Raw genomic sequence first — 17,326 nt, 5'->3', positions numbered from 1 at the left:
ACGACCTATTAGCGGCAAGGGTGAACAATCACTAGCCAACATAGACTCGACGTCTTTCCAACAGGCATGCCGCGCGTCCAAGGCCACGAAGATATGCAGACTATCGACCGCACGCTCTGGCGCACGTAGAGGAGAGGAAAATTGCGCTCAGCGCACCCACATCTGGAACTCGTATTTTACACCCTTTTCCTCCTGTATCCCTTGCGGCACCTCGAACCCGGCCCACTCCTGCAGCTCCGCGTGTGCAGCTCTCCTCCACGAAGGCAAACCGTTCGCTGAACCCTGCTGTGACAGAAAGTCGGGCATATACACATCGCATTGTTCAAAGGCCGGTGAGAGTATGCGTGTGAGCAGGACTCGGTCTACGAAAGAATCTGCGGTGGGCAGAAGTGCCAGTGTGTCACGGTACAGCGAGGCCCCGCCTATGATGAACGACCTGTGAATGAGGACTTCCAGCTTTTCTGGGTGTGAGAGCCTTGCTAGCGCGGTGTCCAAACTTGAGTGAAGGTACACGGGTGCGGCTGGAACAGTAGCATCCGCCGGCAGCCTGACGCCTAGCGTTAACATCCTTTTACTAAAACCATGTTCTCGCGACCACATACAGTTCGTATTGCTTGTTAGTGCTGATGACGATGTTGAGTCGTCTAGGGAGTGGTTTGAATTTCGCCGGGATGCTCTCCCAAGTGTTCCTGCCCATGACCACCGTGTTCATGCTACCATCTGGCGCACTAGATGTGATTTTCGCGAAGTAAGCCATCTCTTTGGAGAGCCGCCATGGCAGCCGCGAATTTTGGCCGATGCCGTTTGTGAGTGTTGCGGCGACGATGATGGTCAATCTGGTCATAGTTCAAGTAGGTCGCGGCCAGGACTAAAGATGGTTCTTGACTGAAACTGGTTGATGGCCATGCAAGTTGGTGATACCAATATTGCTGGCAACAATGCTCGATTTGTAGGTGTATTCTTTTTTGTTCCACGTCAATAGAGCATTCAAAGCTGAAGGCTTGTAATAGAGATATCCCAACGCAGAGCATAACCCCTCACAAGAGCCAACTCTGAGCCGGCGCAAACCATGATATGAATACGGAAGAATGTTATCACGAATCAAAACATCCGTTCGCTTCGGAATGAGAATCCAGAACGACTCGGCGATCTAGCTCTGCGGCACAAGCATTCTAGTCACGGTCCACCCGCTCAAAGTACCGCCGCCTGCGTTCGAGCCATCTCTCCTGCGTCTCGGCTTCCTGTACCTCGCGGCGCACGATACCGACCCAATCAAAGCACCTCTCGCAGTCCTTCGTCCCGTGCGTGGTGCACTTGTAATCTTCGGAGCCGCGGCGGACCGGGACGGCACCGTAGCTGTATGCGTTCAGCGGCGTGCGCTCCTACAGACGCGTCAAACGGGGTTTCCTGACGGGTAGGACGCTGCGAGAGACAAACCTCTAGACTGAAGCCGGACTCCTCCACATTGTCTGCGAAGGTGTTGTAGAGGTCCAGGACGTGGTTATTGCCGTCGCGGTGGTCGCAGGTGCACAAGTGACAGTACTCGCTGCCGTGCTGCTTGCAGAACATGAAGTCGTTCACGACGATCATGGCATCGGGGCCAGACATGGTGGTCGATGGTCAAGAGAACTGGCTGCGGCTCAAAGAGGATGCGATGCATTTAGTATGGGGGGTCGAAGGACACTTCGGAAGCTAGGCGAGAAGGCGTAGGCTCTGCACGTGCGCCCCGGGCATAGCAATGGGAACATCATGCTCAAAGTTCACGTACAGTGAGGGCTAAGGGCAAGAAGAGATCTGCACATGATAAGATGCCGTGTGGATGCTGCTGCACGTCAGATAACGGACGAAAAACCAGCTTTTTGATTGAGCAAACTTGCGAATACATAAGAGCAGAGAGCATTAGAGCACGACGACTGACAGTCCACGCACGACCAACCACCGAGATAATTTCCCCAGAGATGACGAAACCGAGCCGTGATGCAAGGCGAGGGCTGTGGGTCATACCGCCCACTTCTTCCACTCGCTGCCCTCCGGTGGCTTCACCTCGACCTTGCTCTTCCCGACCTCGTCCCAGTTCGTGCTGAGCGTCGTGCCGCCACTCTCCTGGTAACTCTTGAGCATCGCCCGACGAGTATCCTCGTCCGCATCCGCATACAGCTTCTGGAAAAAGTCGTTCACGGCGGCATCTCCGCCGACGTTTGGGTCCTCGTCGGGGTTAGCCGCCTTGTCGGAGGACAGGATCTCCTTGGTGAGCGCATCCCAATTCTTCTGCTTCTTGCGAGGCTGAGAGGTTGTGGGCGCGCTGCTAGTGGGCACGGGCGCGAGCGTAGCAGGGGCTACAGCAATGTCAGGAAGTCAGAGGACACCCGGATGGCACCCGCTACACGCACGATCTGGACTATCACCGACGAGGGTGCCCCATCGGCCACTCGCCCTCTTTGCGAGCCGGATCTCGACTTTGAACTTGCCCACCGTGTACTCGCATCTGTCCGGATCTATCTGGCCCTTGAGCGGCTCGAGGGCAAGTATCTTGTCGCCGTGCTCATACGTTAGCTGCAGCGCCACATGACATGGATGAGCGCGCTTGTCGCAGAGCATGTCTGGGAAACAAGGACTAAACGCACGCTGCGCGGCTGGAACTTGACGGAAACTTGCGCTGGATCCGCGCCTTTGTCGAAGACAGAGAGGGTCAGCCGTTCGTCGGTCTCGTAAAACTCATGTCTGAGGGAGGAACGATGAACCCGCACTTTGTCCGCGATGAGCGGCGCAGCGCCTACCTCGGGGTTGCCATGTTGCAGCACGATCTGCGGATAGGTCGCGGAACGGGATATGGGTTCCGCAGGCGAGTTCTAGGATAACTGGATTGATGAGCCTCGCGGGGGAAGACGACAAGGTGTTCTCTTATAGCGGACGATAGACCATCAGGGGGAGGTGGCTTAAAGCGGAGGAAGAGCGCAATATGGAAGCTTCGAGATCAAGGGCACGTGGTCACGACGCGCGTCGGGACATCGCGGTGCGCGTGACCGCGATCGCGTCGTGCCTACCCCGCAGACGTCATCGTTTGCCTGGAGAAGGTCTTCAGCCAGCCACCAGACCAGCCTCCCCCTCCTGGGTTCCGTCCGTCCTCCATATAGCCCCCTCACCAGCCTCGCCGTGCCGTCTTCGCGCCCGCACTCTATATCATGGCCTCCCCCGACCTGCCCAAGGCCGCGCTGTACTACTTTCCCAAGTCCATATGGTCAACCATCCGTGAGCACCGCGTCATGCAACCTCACACTCGCATGCATTGATGTCCCCTCGCATAGCTCTTCTCGTACTGTGAGTACATTGTATTAGCAGCATCCTTCCACGACATATCCATTGTGCAGAGAGGAGAAGGGCTACGCGCCCGATGAAATTGACCTCAAAGTTGTCGACTTGCGTACGTCACGAACCTTCTCGATCACAATCGATCGACCCGTCTGACCACAATTATTTTCTAGACAAAGGAGAGCAGTACACGCCTTCGTACTTGCGATTGAACCCCAATGGTGCGCCTATACTTGTACGTTGAATTGATGCGTAAGACATACCGTTGCAGGCACCGTGCCGACCCTCGTCGTCCCTCTCCACAAGACGCTCTCCCTAGAAATTGAGAGCCGCTACAAAGCAATCCAAGACTCCAAGGTGCGTGTGACAGCACTGACACCAGCAGAGCCTTTGCATTTACATGACATGTGCACAGTCCATTGCAGAATTTCTCGACAAGTCGCGTTCTACGCAGTCACGCACGCACACGACGTCCTCTGCGCCGTCGCCGTCGTTGAGCCCGGCGACTATCGCGTTCAGCGCTGTTTCCGAGAAGGTGATCGCGCTCATCCGTTCGGATGCCGCAAACCCGAACGCGCTAACAATCCTCAATGGTCACGACGAGGAGTCCCTCCGTGTCGTCACCGAGGCGCGCCTGTGGGTCCTCACCGCCCGCCAGCAGGCCCTCGAGCGGCTGCTCACAGACAACGAGTCTGCCAACATCAGCGTGTCGGAGAAGACACGACGGTTCTGGGAGACCAAGAAGAACAGCGTGGCGGATTACCTGCCTGTACTTCAGGACGCGGAGAAGCCTACAGACCAGCTCGACGGACACGCACGACAGGTGAGAGAGAACTACTGGAAGGACAGCAAGGCTGCGTGGTTCGCACTGCGCCAGGCGCTTCTCCAGCTGAACCAAGAGATCATCGGGCCCTATGTACTTGGTGCGCGTCTACCCGCGATGGCGCTGTACTGCGTAAACTGACATATCGCTGTGTACTGCGTATACAAAGGTGATCAATTATCGCTCGCGGACCTGCACCTCGCGGCCTGGCTAGCGCGCCTGGTCAAGCTCTCCGGCGGCACCATATCCGATGACGGCAACACCGCCATTGAACGTATCGAGGCGCATACGGGGCCCGCCTTTAGTCTGCCGAAGGACCTGTCAGTTGCCGAGGCGCGCCGCCGTGCCGGATTGCCCATCCCTGACGCCGACTCGAATGAGCGTCAGAACCGGCTGGCGGCATTTTGGGATGCAGTGAAGGAGCGGCCGAGCTTCAAGAAAGTGTACGCAGAGGGCTTGCACTGAACGAGCAGGGAGATAGCGTAAATGGTGTCAGATATGAGAGGGGACACAGTGCTGAGGGCGAATCGGATCCAAGGGTATGAGGTCGGGCGCATCGCAGATGTCCGTGGCGTTTGTATAAATAGCATGCTGGGATAAGTCAACCAACCAGAGACAGAACGTGTGGCTATCTTGGGTGTTGTGGTGCGTCGGGGCGCGTGCTCGAGGGCGTGGGTGCTGCGAAGCCCGTGCTCGAGTAAGCATTGTGTCAGAAGCGGAGTCTTGCGCACGTAGGGCAGAGACGTCGTGATCTTCCAAGACTTTGCTGACCCTGGTGGGCCTTGTACGTACCGAAGTTCCGAGAGATGCTATTTCCTGAGACGCAATGAGGTGTGCTGGAGCTGTGTGCTGGGAATGCAGTGACTGCGAGTAGTTTGTGACACCATTTTTCTTGAGACAGATGAACACATATGGGCGGCAGAGAGGTTGGCGGGATCCACGTGGATGGCTCGGTGGTGCGGTTTTGGATTGACCGTGTGTGAGTGTGTCTTCTGGTGTGCAGAAGCCTGGTGGCGAAGAGAGCAACGGGGTATATCTCTACTAGTACTGAGCCGCAGCTGTTCTGCAAGCAGGGACATGTCAACGCGGAGTGCACAGGGGCAAGATACGTGACCTGGTTGCCCTGCAGGGCGCTTCAGCGAGAATGGCAGGCGGGCGTCAGGCGCGTCCGAGTCTCATCTCTGCATGCTTGCTCGTGAGGCGGTTGCTGCTGCTGCTGCTGCTGCTGTTGCCGCTGTTGCCGCTGCTGCTTCTGTATCCGCCCTGAGCTGTATTTTGCGGTGCAGACGGTGGGCGTGCGAAGGGAAACGAGCGAGCCGGAGGATTAGCGGAGGATGGAAAATATATACGCGAGGTGCGCATGGCTGCGCCCGTCGGTGTGACCATTGGCGCCGGCAGGATTGGCTTGCAACCTAGTCCACTGCCTCCTTCCTTCTGCTACTATCAAGCCATCCGCCCGCGTCCCTTCTCCGGGGCTGTCCTCTGGCCGTCTTTCCTCGCCGCTCATCAAGCTGCGGTCAGGTCTCTGTCAAGCCAGCGCCGTCGACGTGTTATACCCCCCGTCTCCGTAGACTCGCCCGTTAAATCTCTCCCTCCCCCTCCCCGCTATATCATATTCGCTATTCTGCATCTGCACGCTCCTTGTTCTCCCGGCCATGTCCATCCCGTTTGGTCTCTTCGGCGGCAACCCGACGCGGCCTCGCATCCAGCTCTCGCCGGCGCCCCCGCCGCTCGCGCTCGAAGAGTATGACGAAAACGCCTGCGACTGCGACGCGGAGACCCTCTCTCCGCACTCGGGGCCCCACTCCGCCCACCGCCATCTTGCCACTCGCACGCCCTTCTTCTCGTCCGCCCCGCCCTCGCCAGACCTCAGCGCCATCGCCGCGGACAGGCCGTCCAACCGCTCGCTGCTCTATGCGCACCCCAGCTACCCCGCAGGCTACGTGCACTCGCCGTATTCCACGGCCTCAAACACGCCCGTGCCCTCGCGTACGTCTTCGCCCATACCTTTCTACTCGTCCGGCGCGTCGTCCTGCAGCTCAGAGAGCGAGAGCGAGCTCGAGGACGCGCCCTTCTCTAGCAGAAGAGGGCACAGGCATCCGCATTCGCAGTGGCGGGAGGAGCGCAGGCGTTGGTGGATTACGGGCGCGGTTCGGCGACGCCAGCGGCGAGAGCGCATGGGTGGCTGGAGGACGCTCAAGAGAGGTGTGCGCCTTCTCATTCGACATCCATTCTTTCCCAAAACACCCACTACCATAGTGAGTCCTGTCCGTATCCGTCGTCATCTGCATTTGTCGCTGACATTACCCCTAGTTGCTTACCCTCCTTCTCCTTACTATTTTTGGCGTGTCGCTCACGTTCCTGATAATCTACATCCTGAATCCCGACAAGGAGCCTCTGCCATGGCGCGGCTACTGCACCATCCCCCGGCTCTCGACCGCACCACCGTCCTACGACCTCCCCACCACCGCCTCCTTCCCGTTCCATCCACCAGCTAACTTCACCCCCCCGGATTTCCCTCCGCCAGATCTGGATATGCTACCGCCAGCAGGCGTGTTCGTCGGTGTCTTCTCGATGGACAACGCTGTCGAGCGCAGGATGTTGATTCGCTCGTCATGGGCGAGTCATCAGCGCAGCCGCGCAGGCGCGGGAGAGGGCGATAGCGCAGCGGGCACCTCGCGCACGGTCGTGCGGTTCATCCTCGGCCAGCCGCGCAAGGAGTGGGCACGCCGGATTAGACTGGAGATGGAAAGTACGTACTCTTCCCCTTCTCACGCGTTTTCTGCACGCGTGCGCGCGGAGATGAACACCGAGACTGACGGCGGCCCCCGCGTGCAGTGTACAACGACATGATCATCCTGCCCATCTCGGAAAACATGAATGACGGCAAGACGTACGCGTACTTCTCGTGGGCGTCGCTCGGCGCGTGGGTCCCGCCACTCTACTTCGACTCATTCGACGCGTTCGCGCATGGCTTCTCGTACGAGAACGCGACACACTTTGCGCCCGTGCCTGCAGCACACGACCCCGCCCTCGCGCGCCACGACTACGCGTCCGGCAACCCACAGCGCTGGGTGCGCCCGGATTATGTCGTGAAGACAGACGACGACTCGTTCGTCATGCTTGCGGAGCTCGAGGCGCGTCTCCGTGTCGAGCTGCACGCGACGCAGGAGGAGCACAACGGCACGCGCGACACGCCATCATCATCTCAATCCGCCGCGTCCTCGGCCGGGCGTTCCACCTCCGCGACCTCGGGCTCTGAGCCCGTGCAGGCGATGGTGACCTCCACGCAGTCGCCAGCCACGACCCCGTCCGTACCCGATGCAGGGTCCAACACGGATCCGCTGATCTTCTGGGGCTACCTCGTCAAGAATCGCTTCATGGCGGGGGAGCTGTATGCGCTCTCGTGGAGCCTGGTCGACTGGATCGCGCACGACCCGCAGGTCGCGGAGATGAAGAGGGGCGCGGAGGACAAGCAGACGAGCAAGTGGATGCGGCTGCACCCGCGTGCCGACGAGGTGCGGTGGGCGAGCGAGCGGTGCTGGATCTACGACCACCCACGAGCAGGGACTGTGTACGCTGCCTCTCCTGCAATATTGCTCTGCATAACGCTGACCACTATCTCGCTCGCATAGGTACTCGCATGGGTTCCTCTATCCGTCTGAGGCGCGGAGAGTGCAGCGGAGCGTCATGGATGACCTTGCGCGCGTCGCACCCGCAGAGGTTGCTGCACAGACAGCTGGTGCCATCGAGTCGCCCTTCGGCCCCAATGCACCGATTCCGGCGAACTGGGCACGCTCAACGGTCTCCAAGTTCGGCACGCGCTATAACCCGCCATTACCATATCTGAGCCAGCAAGCCAGCATCGAGGCCCTCGTCGAGGGCAGCGAGATGAGCATGTTGACAGAGGGTAAGCGCTAGCGTTCCCGACATTGCGCCGCCCTATTTCATCTGTTGCTGATATCTGATTTTTCGAATCCAGGGAGTGGTGTCAACCCGTGGACAGTGTGGCAGCGCCGCGAAGGCCGCAATACACGTTATGAGAACAAACGTGTCGGCGGGACGGTCGTCGTGCACTTCATCAAGAAGAACATGTGGTTCCTCGAGACGGCCGCCGCGCTGCTCCTCGGCGAGGACAAGACGGAGATGGAGCGCGGATACCACTGGGCGCAAGATGCATATGTCGGCCCGTCGACGTCGGAGCAGAAGGCGATCGCCGACTCGGAAACGAGCACTGGCACGGACCAGCGCCTGGTCCAGACGAACGTCCCGCGGAAACACCGGCGGCGGTAGCAATCACTGATTGCCTTCTAGGCTGTGCCCGTCCATTGTCCGCCTTTTCTGCCACGCCTCACTCATGCTCATGAGGACCGCCCTTTTCATTCGGGGGATGACTGCCACTCTGGGTAGCGACTCGTCTCTGTCTGTCCAGCATGTGTCCAGTTGTCTCATCGCATTTTTACGCACGCGCTACTGCTGTGTCGCTCGGATGGATGGCTGTTGTCCCTGTACATCTTACCAAGCTGTTTATTCGTGTGGCTTGCACGGACTGCAGCGCCTCGTCGCTCTGTACTACATTAGATATCTCCATTGTCCATACCGGAAAATAACGCTAACGGAGAACGCAAACATGAATGCGGGATAGTAAAAATACACAGTACGACCCATGAGCAAAGCAAATCAACTTAGTATGTCGGGCGATAGCCGTCCAGCAGCAGGGCCGCCTGTGTCGGCCGCCCATCTGGCTCCTTCAAGGGCACACTCGATTTCAGCCGGTTTGTGACTGCCCTGCGGATGGTGCCTTCCCACTCTTGGAACCACTCGCCTTCTCTGAGCCCCACCAGCCTGGCGATGCCCATTGGCGTCTGCATGATGCGATCATCGTGTATAATAGCAGCGGCGCCCGAGAAAGGCGGAGGCGGGAACGGAGGTGGCTGCTCTCCGGGGGTGCCTGCCAGTTGCCATGTCTTCAGGGCATACGCACCGCCGCAGACCTCCCATCGTCCGCCGCCCCTCCGACCAAAGCGCTTGTACAGCCAGATGAAGGGGTATAAGAGCAGGACGAACAGTATGAATTTGAGCCACTTGTTGGACAGTGTACGCGAGAGCCGGTTGTCGGGGCGGACGGTGATCTTCGCGTTGGTCGTGCGGAACTCGACAGCGAACCGACCGGTATAGTACGTGGACTTGATAGCGGCGGAAATGGCGGCTTCTAGGTTGGCGAGGTGCCAGCCGTACACGACCTGTTAGAGTACTCCGCTCAGTGCTACGTTCGGTAATGGTCGCAAATGGCAGCGCGGTGTGTACCTTCTCATAGGTAAATTCCTTGAGCAACTTGTCGGTGGCGCAGTATTCGTCCGCCCACTCCCGAAGTGTCTTCGACGACTTGAGGACAGATGACTGGTGGGCGAGGAGCCCCGTGTGTGTCGCGTCGGTGCCCTCATCTATTGCAGCCCATGGTGGCAATCCCCTCGCTCGCTTCTCCTTCTGGCAAGCGGCTGCGGCTTTGATGTCTCTCTTCGCCGCCTTCCGCCGTGCCAATGGCGAGCCGCCCTCGAGGGCTATGCCGCTAATGAGCCTCTCAGAAGGAACGTCCACCTCCTTGACCATGCCGCCCCTGTACGCTGGCTCCTCGTCAGGAAGACTCCAGTGAACAGGGCGAGAAGCGATGTGCTGCCCAACATCGATATCAAAGTCGAAATCTGTGCAGTGTTCACACAATAAGTCGGTGAACCGATGCGCGAAAAAGAAAACTGGGCCTCAGACCTGTGACTTCTTCAGTATAGTGCTCTTCGACCATGTGGTAGTGCCCATCCTTGTCCCTGGAGCTGACCGAGCGTGTCCGGCTCTCAGTATGCGTCCCTCGGAGATGGACGCGCACAGTAGGGGGCGTCAGGGAGTGCGACAGCAGGAAACGATACAGTGCCTCGCCTGTGATGGACCAGAGGGCTCGTCAGACCCATCTAAGCGTCGATCCTTCGGGCACTCACCATCCTCGTTCAAGTGCCGGTCGTGCGAGACAATGTCCCCGTCGCTCCCCGAGACGAAATACTCCGCCTCGTACGGCGTGAACTCGGGCGGTGGTTCCTCACCGCCCTGCGGGATGAACACATCCGGCGTGCCGAATTGGCTGTAGCTCGGGGCCAATGCGCCAGTGCTCTCCGCGAAGCTTGGCGGGGCAACGGGAGCCGTCGAAGGGCCACCCTGGGGCGGCCCTTCGTCAGAATCTTTCGCGTCCGGGTCCTTAATGATCATCGCGGTTGGTACAGAGCCGCACGCTGCACGAGCTCGCGAGTAAACACGCGTATCAGAGGTAGCAGGCAGACATCCTGCATACGCGCAGAGATATATGAGAGGCCATATGTGGACTCGTTCATCAAATCTTACGCCTGCGACGAATAGCCTCGGTCGCGCATGCGCAGTTCTGAGCTGGCCCGAGTCAATAGGGCCGACGGGCCACGTACGCAGATCTACGTGTGCCAGTCACAGTACAGCGCGCAGCCACTCTCCTGACGAGAAGCAGCGGAGATCATATAGAAGGACATCCAATCCATGAGACAGATTAGATACGGTAACAACAGATGCGAGACGCAGAGCGCAAAGTCCTGGGCAAGTTAAGCTACCTACAGTACGCGAGTGTCTAGAGTCCGCGCGAGTCGTGAGGGTCGTGTACGTGTGTAAGTATGCAACGTCCGACGACATGGGCTATCGTAGTGCGTGATCAAAAGGTCAAAAGAATGCAAGGAAAGCAGCGTTACAGGGGTCACCACGAGAAGCGTCCGAGCCATAGCAAATACACATGCAGTCGTTTTCGGGGGCGCCAGGGCGATTTGACGCTTCAAGCATATCGAGACGGCGCTCGCGAGACGTCGCCGCCCAGACTGGCACCATCAGGCAGGTTTCGCACCTGGAAATGTGGTTAATCCTACAGTCACAACTGAAAGGATCAGGCAATCACAACTCACCTCCAACGCAGGCCTCGACGTCGATGGCTCATCAGTCTGATCATCCATTGCCATTGAGTACACCGAGGACGTCATCGAGTCCCTTACGCCCGCCGATGTCTCGCCTGGGTCTTGATGCTCTGGTGTCTGTACAGTCTTCAGCAGCCGCTGTGGATTCCTCGGGGGCACAGTGAAAATATCGCCACTGCTCGAGTTCAACGCCGCGCTCGGCATCGCAGGTGTCGTTCCCTCGCTGCCGGCACGCATACCGCCAAGGAGCAGATCATGGCTACTTCCACTCGCGTGCGCCATGTGCCCCAAACCGACAGAGCTCGTGCTCTCGCTGCGCGTGCTGTGGCTGTGGCCGTGGTTCGAGTGTCCCGCATACACGGCCGCGAGCGGCGGACTGCTCGTCCGCGCAGGCGCGTACCCATCATTCCGTGACATTCCGAGTGAAGCCGCCGGCGGCGGGTGAATGGTCCCATAGGCCGCATACGGGTCGAATTCTCCGTCGTGCGCAGCCTCGGGGCCTGCTGCAGGGTCGTCCATATATGCAGACGGCGGCCGACCACCCGTAGCACTAGGCAGAGAACTCACGGTGTCACGGAATGGGTTGCCAGAGACCTCCGAGCCATCTCGTTGTCTCATTCGTGGGCCACCGAAATCGTCACCATCCAGAGGCGTGCGGTTGAATCCAGCCGCCGCAAGCGTCGACGCAACCGTGGTGTCGTGTTCCATTCTTCTGGTGCTACGTCGCCTCCTGATGAAGAAGAACAGGAACAAGAGAATTGATGCCGCAGCCAGTCCCACTATGAGGAATACGCCAGCGACAGCGCCTTTATTACGGAAGAACCTGTCCAGTACTGTTAGGCGAGACCGTCAATATACCAAAGTCCCCATTGACTTACTGCGATGTTGCGAGATCGGAAGTCCCGTCCCCGCTCAAAGGAGTAGGATTTGCCACAACAATCGTAACGTAGCTTGGACCATTACTTCCAGTTATCATCGACGTCTCCGTAATGAGTGGAGGAGCCGATGTCACTGTGTGACCCTGACTGTTGGTTGTGGTAATGTACACAGTGGACTGGAATGTGGTCCTATAAACGTTGGTGCAAGTCAGGTCGTGGCAGCTGTGTGAATCTTATGCGCAGAACTTACGTAGCCTCTGGCTGACTGGAAGACGATGCTGGCGAGGAATTGCCATTTACACTACTTGTCGAAGGCGTGGATGACGTTGTTTGGCTGGGCGAATTCGACGATCCTGAGGGCGAAGGAGAAAAAGCTGGAGGCGACGAGGAGGTCGGCGTCTGCGAAGGAGACGGTGAGCTCGAAGTGGTGTCAAAATTCTGGTCGGATAGTGAAGTGGATGACGCCGAGGAAGAAGACGGTGGAGATGACGAAGTCGTCGGGGTCTGCGATGGGGTAGTGGACGCCTCCGTCGACGAATGTTCTGTTGACGATTGCTGTGTAGACGAAGGGGTTGACGAGGGCGTCGTCGACGGGGTGGGTGTCGTGGAAGCCTGGGTCGAGCTCGGGGTCGTGGACGACTGCTGCGAGGTCGAGCTGTCCGACGTCGGCGAGGACGAGGCAGTGGTTGAGGAGTCTACAAAATCCGATCGAGAAGACGCGCGGGACGCCACCGACGCTGTGTTAGTTGCCGAGGACATGGGGGCTGAACTACTACCACCTTCGGTCGACGTAGGGTGCGAGGAAGACGTATTTGCAGACCTAGGGGCCACCATTAACACCTCGCAAGTAATGCGCGTAAAACTACATGTAACTCACGCTGTATCAGAGGCTTGGGTGGTCTGCGCAGACGAGTGCTCCGTGGTCGCTGAATCCGATGCGGTCGGGGACGAAGCGGACTGGGCTTGAGACGCTGTGGGGCTCGATGATGCAGTAGCAGCGATAGAGGACATAGAGCCCGTGCTCAAACTAGGAGTCGCAGAGCCCGTGTCCGTGTGAGTTGAGTCGGTGTGAGAAACTGCCGATGCAGACGCAGTATTGGAGTTATTGTCAGCAGTCGTGGACGCAGAATCCGTTGGCGAGTTTGACGTTGCCGTCACAGGAGCACTTGCAGTGGGAGCAGAGGCTGAAATAGACCGGGGGAATTAGATGGACGGTTCCACAGGGGTGCGACTGCGCGACGTAGAGCAAGCCGGGCGACTGCATAGACTGCCCAACGCTGCGCCTATACGCAAGCGACGCGTCTTGTGAGTGACTGAGAGCAGGTTGCGCTCAGGACTCGACCAGGCAATTGAGCGGGCGGAGAGACGAGGCTGGACTCGGCAACACGAGGCGCAACGCGGCGAGGGGGTGCGGGCATGGTGAGAGAGGGGTGAGACGCTTACCTGAAGTAACCTGGATGACGCTGGATGATTGCCTCCTCTCATGGACTCGAGTTGAAGCCATGAACTAGAGAGTGCGCATGAGGGGGAACGAAAAGCAGATCATGGCGAAATAATAAATGCGCAGAGGGAGCGAGCGATAGGGCAACGCGACCGGCACAAAACTTATCAAAACCAACGGGAGGCCCGTTTACATGCGGTGCCATGCATTATCGTCATCGGCTGCCCCCGCCGCCCTCATTGCTCCATACCGCCCGTCCGTCTCTTCACAACAACGGCCACTCATCCCCGCTATCTAATGCGCAATAATTTGGCTGCAGCTCCAAACACCATCAACAGCATATTGCTCTCGTCGACAGCGCAAGATCGCGTCTCATAGCTTCACGACGTAACGTACGTCGCACAAATGCCGACAAAGTCTATATGTTGGTAGGTCCGCAGCCGTCTGCATGCAGTGATAAAGTACCGGGGATGGCCGCCGGTCCCTTCAACAGAACCTTCCACTCCGCTGCAGCGTCTGAGCAATAAGCAAATCATAAGCTTGCATCAGAGGGAACGAATGTCAGATTTCCAGGGTCTGCCGTATACATCGTACAGATATGGAGTACATGGGTGACGGTGATTAGGGAAAAGATAAACTGCGGCAATCACGCGGCAATGTATGCGTAGAGAAATCTAGAGATGAGCAGAAAGCACGAGTGTATGAGAAGGTCACCAGCGAGATACACATGAGGAAGATGCTCGAGCGACAGGCCGTCTGCAGAATCCAGGCTAAGTACATCCAGAAAAGGCAACGGAATGCTGTTTGGGCATTAACCGTGAGGTATCATATATCGTCACCTAAGATTTTATAGGTAAGTCATGACGACAGCTTTCGCAGAGTGACTTACAGATCCATTGCAACAGGTCGTGAGAGTCCGTCATAGGGCCGTCAGGTAATGGAGATCAACAACACTTTCCGCCTTTGCCGGGGAGTCGAAGTTTCACGGTGCTGCGCCGGCGCGTGCCACTGAGACTGCCGAAGCTCAGTCGGCTCGAGCTATTGACGCGTCGGAGCGCTCGATCGCCGTAACTGACACCACTTCCCGCTTTCTCGGGGTCCAGGATGCCAGACTCTATTGCAAGCAGTATAGACCGCGCGCAAAGGAGAAAGGGTGCCTCGATGTTATCTCCCGTCAATGATGACGCTTCAAGGAAGTGGACGTCTATTATCGAGACGTGAGAGAGCAGTTAGGCATGCGTCAGGAACACAGGGGAAATCCACACACCATTGTCCGCGGCCCATTTACTCGCCTCCGCCCATTCGACCTCGCGGTCTTCTTCTCGGTCCGACTTGTTGCCCACCAAGACTGTGACCAGATGTGGACTTGCTAGCGCCCTCGCATCCGCCAGCCATCGAGAGAGGTTCGCGAATGATGCGCGGCTACAGCGATGTCCGTGAGCCACATTGGGACATAGTTATGGCGGTAATATGTACCTAGTGATGTCATAAACGAGGATTGCTCCGGCCGCTCCTCTATAGTAACTCCGTGTAACAGACCTACAATCATGTTACTCGTCACAAAGTGAACTGTCAGGACAAGATAGAGAACCCCACCTGAATCGCTCCTGGCCTGCGGTATCCCATAGCTGCAGAACGGGTCAGACGAATACAGTACTACAGCAGGGGGATAAAGGCGCACTTGTAACTTGATGCGCTTCTCCCCCAATTTGATTGTTCGGCTGGAGAACTCAACACCGATGGTATGTTGAGAATGGTCCTTGACTACGGGTCATGAACGCGTTGTTCAACCTCGACCAAATGCTGCATGCGCACATGTATTGTGTGTGAACTGGTGCAGCAAGCACGACTTTCCCGTTGCAGCCTCTCCTGCCTAAGCGTTCAGCATCGTGCGCACGCGCGGAGAACACCATGGCCAATACACACCAATGATAATGTATTTCATCAGAAAGTCTAGCACGCACAGCCCGTGAGCAGCGGTCTCGGACAAACTCTGAGGGCATACCATATGTTTCCATAAGCTCCGTCGCGTCGTCATCGTAGTCGCCGACAGGCATTGTGATAGACTGAAGTCGAAGCAGACGAGCAGGACCGTTGCAGCGCCGGCGCAAGGTCCAGAGTCGTGAGCGAGCGCCGACCAGGCGCCCTCGACGGATTCAGATAGGCACGTGCTGTGCGCGTCACTCTTCCCCAGCTTGCTGTCTCTGAGTCTGACCGCTGTTCTTGCTCAGACCATATCGTCTCTGTCTCCTGGGCCATTCAATAGCGGTCGTGTCTGGCTATTTACTTGAACTATACATAATATCGGGTATACATGCACTACTAAGGCTACAGTCCTTCACCATCCCTTCCACGGCACCCACACGTCCTCCACCATCTCTCCTTTGCTTGGCATGTCCGAATCTACAACATAGTACCATGGATACGCAGCTAGTATGAGGCACGCGTGCTGTCCGACCACCTGGATGATCTCCCCGACCTGCAGCTTATCCCGCGCGGTCTGTCGGGCGGGCCTCAGCTGCGTCAAGACTCCGTGCTCCTGAGAGATCCGGCTAAGCCGCCATGGCCGTCCGACCACCTCACCGAATCCGTCAATCGGCCCAGTGTCTTTGCTCAAGGCAATGGATCCAGCATCGCACAGCGCCTCGTCGGTCCCGCCCTCGCCACGACCAGGGTAATATGAGATGACTGTGGCCAAGACGCGCTGCGCTACGCGATTTGTGTCGACTAAGCCGGTGTGCAACTGCTGCAAGTCGAGGAGGGGATAGTTCCCTGCATCGTATTGTCAAATTTCAAAGTCGTTCCACAACAGATGAACCGACGTACCTGCGTGGATCTCAAGTCGGCCGTTCAGGTGAGTCGCTAACCGGGCGCGCGTCTCTGCTGTGGCAGCATGGGCTGTAGGGGTGGAACCGATAGCTAGGACGAATGGCTCGCGCGGCGGCGCATTCGGCGTCCCTGCCAGAATGGAGAGCGCCAGACCTGCTGCCTGGTTGACAGACTCGATTTCTTTTGTCAAGTACACTGCCGCCTCTGGCATAGACTTCGATCCATATGAATGGCCGCCATGGCTGTAGAACCCATACACGGAGATCACAGGGGAGCAGAAGAGCGCCATGAGGAGGTTCTCGAACAGCTGCGACGATGGCTCAAGACCCGCACGTCTGTACGGAATGTCATTGGCTGCTGGGATCGTCGCAAGCAGAACAGGGCGCACTTGTGTCCACAGTCGACTTTCACGAACACAGACCACCGTCGAGGATTTGGCCGCTGCTTCTCAAAGATTTCCAAGAATCTGATTTGGTCCGGATGATCAATTAGAATCCGGAGATGTGCATCAAACGCTGCGATCTCCTCCCACAATGAGGAGAGGTCCTGGACTTTGTTAAGAGCTACAGGAAGCCCATATAAGATCTACGGGCGGTCAGTCTTGGTACGAAGAGGGGGTGGGGTACGTACATCCTTGACCGTGCCATCAGCAACAAGTCCGTCCCTGATGACCTCGCATGCTTCCATGACTGTAGAGACTACGATCGCATGTGTCTGGTCCACTAACGAGACCAACTGCAATCGCGTGCCTTCTGATGTCTGTCGATTTGGCTCAGTCCGGACGACCAATCCTTATGTGTCTCCCTCACCTTGTGCGATTTGACATGAGCCCTGAAAGTTGCACCCCACTGTTTTGCGTTCTCGTGCATAAGCGCACAGTTCTTCGCGAACAGGGCGCGATCTATGACGACCGCAGGGGTCCGGATGGCATGGAGCGGCTTGCCCTTGTACTCGTCGACGAGCTCCTGCTTCTCGGGCTTTGCGCTGATGTGGAAGGGTGTCTTCGTCTGGACAGTGACGACCGACATCCTGCCAGTTTGCTTCTTTGGCGTTTGGGGGGGCGACAGGAGAC

The 17,326-nt window shown here is 57.7% G+C and overlaps 9 protein-coding genes across 9 annotated transcripts; 2 read left to right on the top strand and 7 right to left on the bottom strand.

Annotated features, from left to right (window-relative positions):
* Positions 1-147: 147 nt before the first annotated feature.
* Positions 148-844, bottom strand: POSPLADRAFT_1128418 (hypothetical protein; the record flags this gene model as incomplete). The annotated part of the gene is made up of 2 exons (XM_024483736.1): positions 148-547; positions 603-844. 2 exons carry the CDS (start codon positions 842-844, stop codon positions 148-150), a joined length of 642 nt encoding a protein of 213 aa, XP_024344337.1.
* A 328-nt stretch (positions 845-1,172) lies between these two features.
* On the bottom strand, positions 1,173-1,590 carry POSPLADRAFT_1128903 (hypothetical protein; the record flags this gene model as incomplete). The annotated part of the gene is made up of 2 exons (XM_024483791.1): positions 1,173-1,382; positions 1,438-1,590. The coding sequence occupies 2 exons, from the start codon at positions 1,588-1,590 to the stop codon at positions 1,173-1,175; spliced, it is 363 nt and encodes a 120-aa protein (XP_024344336.1).
* Positions 1,591-1,838: 248 nt separating this feature from the next.
* POSPLADRAFT_1176403 (hypothetical protein) lies at positions 1,839-2,912 on the bottom strand. The gene is made up of 4 exons (XM_024488419.1): positions 2,778-2,912; positions 2,625-2,721; positions 2,391-2,553; positions 1,839-2,336 (listed from the first exon to the last, which is right to left on the bottom strand). Exons 1-4 carry the CDS (start codon positions 2,789-2,791, stop codon positions 1,999-2,001), a joined length of 612 nt encoding a protein of 203 aa, XP_024344335.1. The 5' UTR covers positions 2,792-2,912; the 3' UTR covers positions 1,839-1,998.
* A 261-nt stretch (positions 2,913-3,173) lies between these two features.
* On the top strand, positions 3,174-4,751 carry POSPLADRAFT_1038044 (hypothetical protein). The gene is made up of 7 exons (XM_024477318.1): positions 3,174-3,249; positions 3,306-3,318; positions 3,369-3,421; positions 3,483-3,530; positions 3,581-3,666; positions 3,725-4,232; positions 4,302-4,751. Exons 1-7 carry the CDS (start codon positions 3,183-3,185, stop codon positions 4,595-4,597), a joined length of 1,071 nt encoding a protein of 356 aa, XP_024344334.1. The 5' UTR covers positions 3,174-3,182; the 3' UTR covers positions 4,598-4,751.
* Positions 4,752-5,787: 1,036 nt separating this feature from the next.
* Positions 5,788-8,425, top strand: POSPLADRAFT_1051672 (glycosyltransferase family 31 protein; the record flags this gene model as incomplete). Its single annotated transcript, XM_024480192.1, has 5 exons — positions 5,788-6,390; positions 6,446-6,884; positions 6,971-7,706; positions 7,768-8,042; positions 8,115-8,425. 5 exons carry the CDS (start codon positions 5,788-5,790, stop codon positions 8,423-8,425), a joined length of 2,364 nt encoding a protein of 787 aa, XP_024344333.1.
* A 392-nt stretch (positions 8,426-8,817) lies between these two features.
* Positions 8,818-10,387, bottom strand: POSPLADRAFT_1051671 (hypothetical protein; the record flags this gene model as incomplete). The annotated part of the gene is made up of 4 exons (XM_024480191.1): positions 8,818-9,375; positions 9,440-9,834; positions 9,899-10,063; positions 10,123-10,387. 4 exons carry the CDS (start codon positions 10,385-10,387, stop codon positions 8,818-8,820), a joined length of 1,383 nt encoding a protein of 460 aa, XP_024344332.1.
* A 583-nt stretch (positions 10,388-10,970) lies between these two features.
* On the bottom strand, positions 10,971-11,625 carry POSPLADRAFT_1129704 (hypothetical protein; the record flags this gene model as incomplete). The annotated part of the gene is made up of 2 exons (XM_024483869.1): positions 10,971-11,039; positions 11,098-11,625. The coding sequence occupies 2 exons, from the start codon at positions 11,623-11,625 to the stop codon at positions 10,971-10,973; spliced, it is 597 nt and encodes a 198-aa protein (XP_024344331.1).
* A 2,249-nt stretch (positions 11,626-13,874) lies between these two features.
* Positions 13,875-15,482, bottom strand: POSPLADRAFT_1164935 (hypothetical protein; the record flags this gene model as incomplete). The annotated part of the gene is given in 10 exon segments (XM_024487852.1): positions 13,875-13,902; positions 13,922-14,264; positions 14,315-14,629; positions 14,693-14,847; positions 14,902-14,964; positions 15,022-15,053; positions 15,107-15,189; positions 15,241-15,294; positions 15,352-15,378; positions 15,431-15,482. The coding sequence occupies 8 exon segments, from the start codon at positions 15,480-15,482 to the stop codon at positions 14,370-14,372; spliced, it is 726 nt and encodes a 241-aa protein (XP_024344330.1). The 3' UTR covers positions 13,875-13,902; positions 13,922-14,264; positions 14,315-14,369.
* Positions 15,483-15,763: 281 nt separating this feature from the next.
* POSPLADRAFT_1128432 (hypothetical protein) lies at positions 15,764-17,282 on the bottom strand (the record flags this gene model as incomplete). The annotated part of the gene is made up of 5 exons (XM_024483737.1): positions 15,764-16,197; positions 16,252-16,589; positions 16,643-16,839; positions 16,885-17,013; positions 17,064-17,282. The coding sequence occupies 5 exons, from the start codon at positions 17,280-17,282 to the stop codon at positions 15,764-15,766; spliced, it is 1,317 nt and encodes a 438-aa protein (XP_024344329.1).
* Between the last annotated feature and the right edge of the window lie 44 nt (positions 17,283-17,326).

This window comes from Postia placenta (genome assembly GCF_002117355.1).
Source record: "Postia placenta MAD-698-R-SB12 unplaced genomic scaffold POSPLAscaffold_1, whole genome shotgun sequence".
NCBI lineage: Eukaryota > Fungi > Basidiomycota > Agaricomycetes > Polyporales > Adustoporiaceae > Rhodonia > Rhodonia placenta.
The sequence above is the reverse complement of the archived record's forward strand: the minus strand, read 5'-3'. Positions and strand labels throughout refer to the sequence as shown.

Bases quoted from the DNA above. Each gene is read 5' to 3' on its own strand.
- POSPLADRAFT_1176403 (XM_024488419.1), bottom strand. The intron at 2,554-2,624 runs GTGCGTTTAGTC...GTGGCGCTGCAG, and splicing joins TCAAGTTCCAGCCGCGCAGC to CTAACGTATGAGCACGGCGA. The intron at 2,337-2,390 runs GTGCGTGTAGCG...ACATTGCTGTAG, and splicing joins CGTCGGTGATAGTCCAGATC to CCCCTGCTACGCTCGCGCCC.
- POSPLADRAFT_1038044 (XM_024477318.1), top strand. From the start codon at position 3,183: ATGGCCTCCCCCGACCTGCCCAAGGCCGCGCTGTACTACTTTCCCAAG. The intron at 3,667-3,724 runs GTGCGTGTGACA...ACATGTGCACAG, and splicing joins AAGCAATCCAAGACTCCAAG to TCCATTGCAGAATTTCTCGA. The intron at 4,233-4,301 runs GTGCGCGTCTAC...GCGTATACAAAG, and splicing joins CATCGGGCCCTATGTACTTG to GTGATCAATTATCGCTCGCG.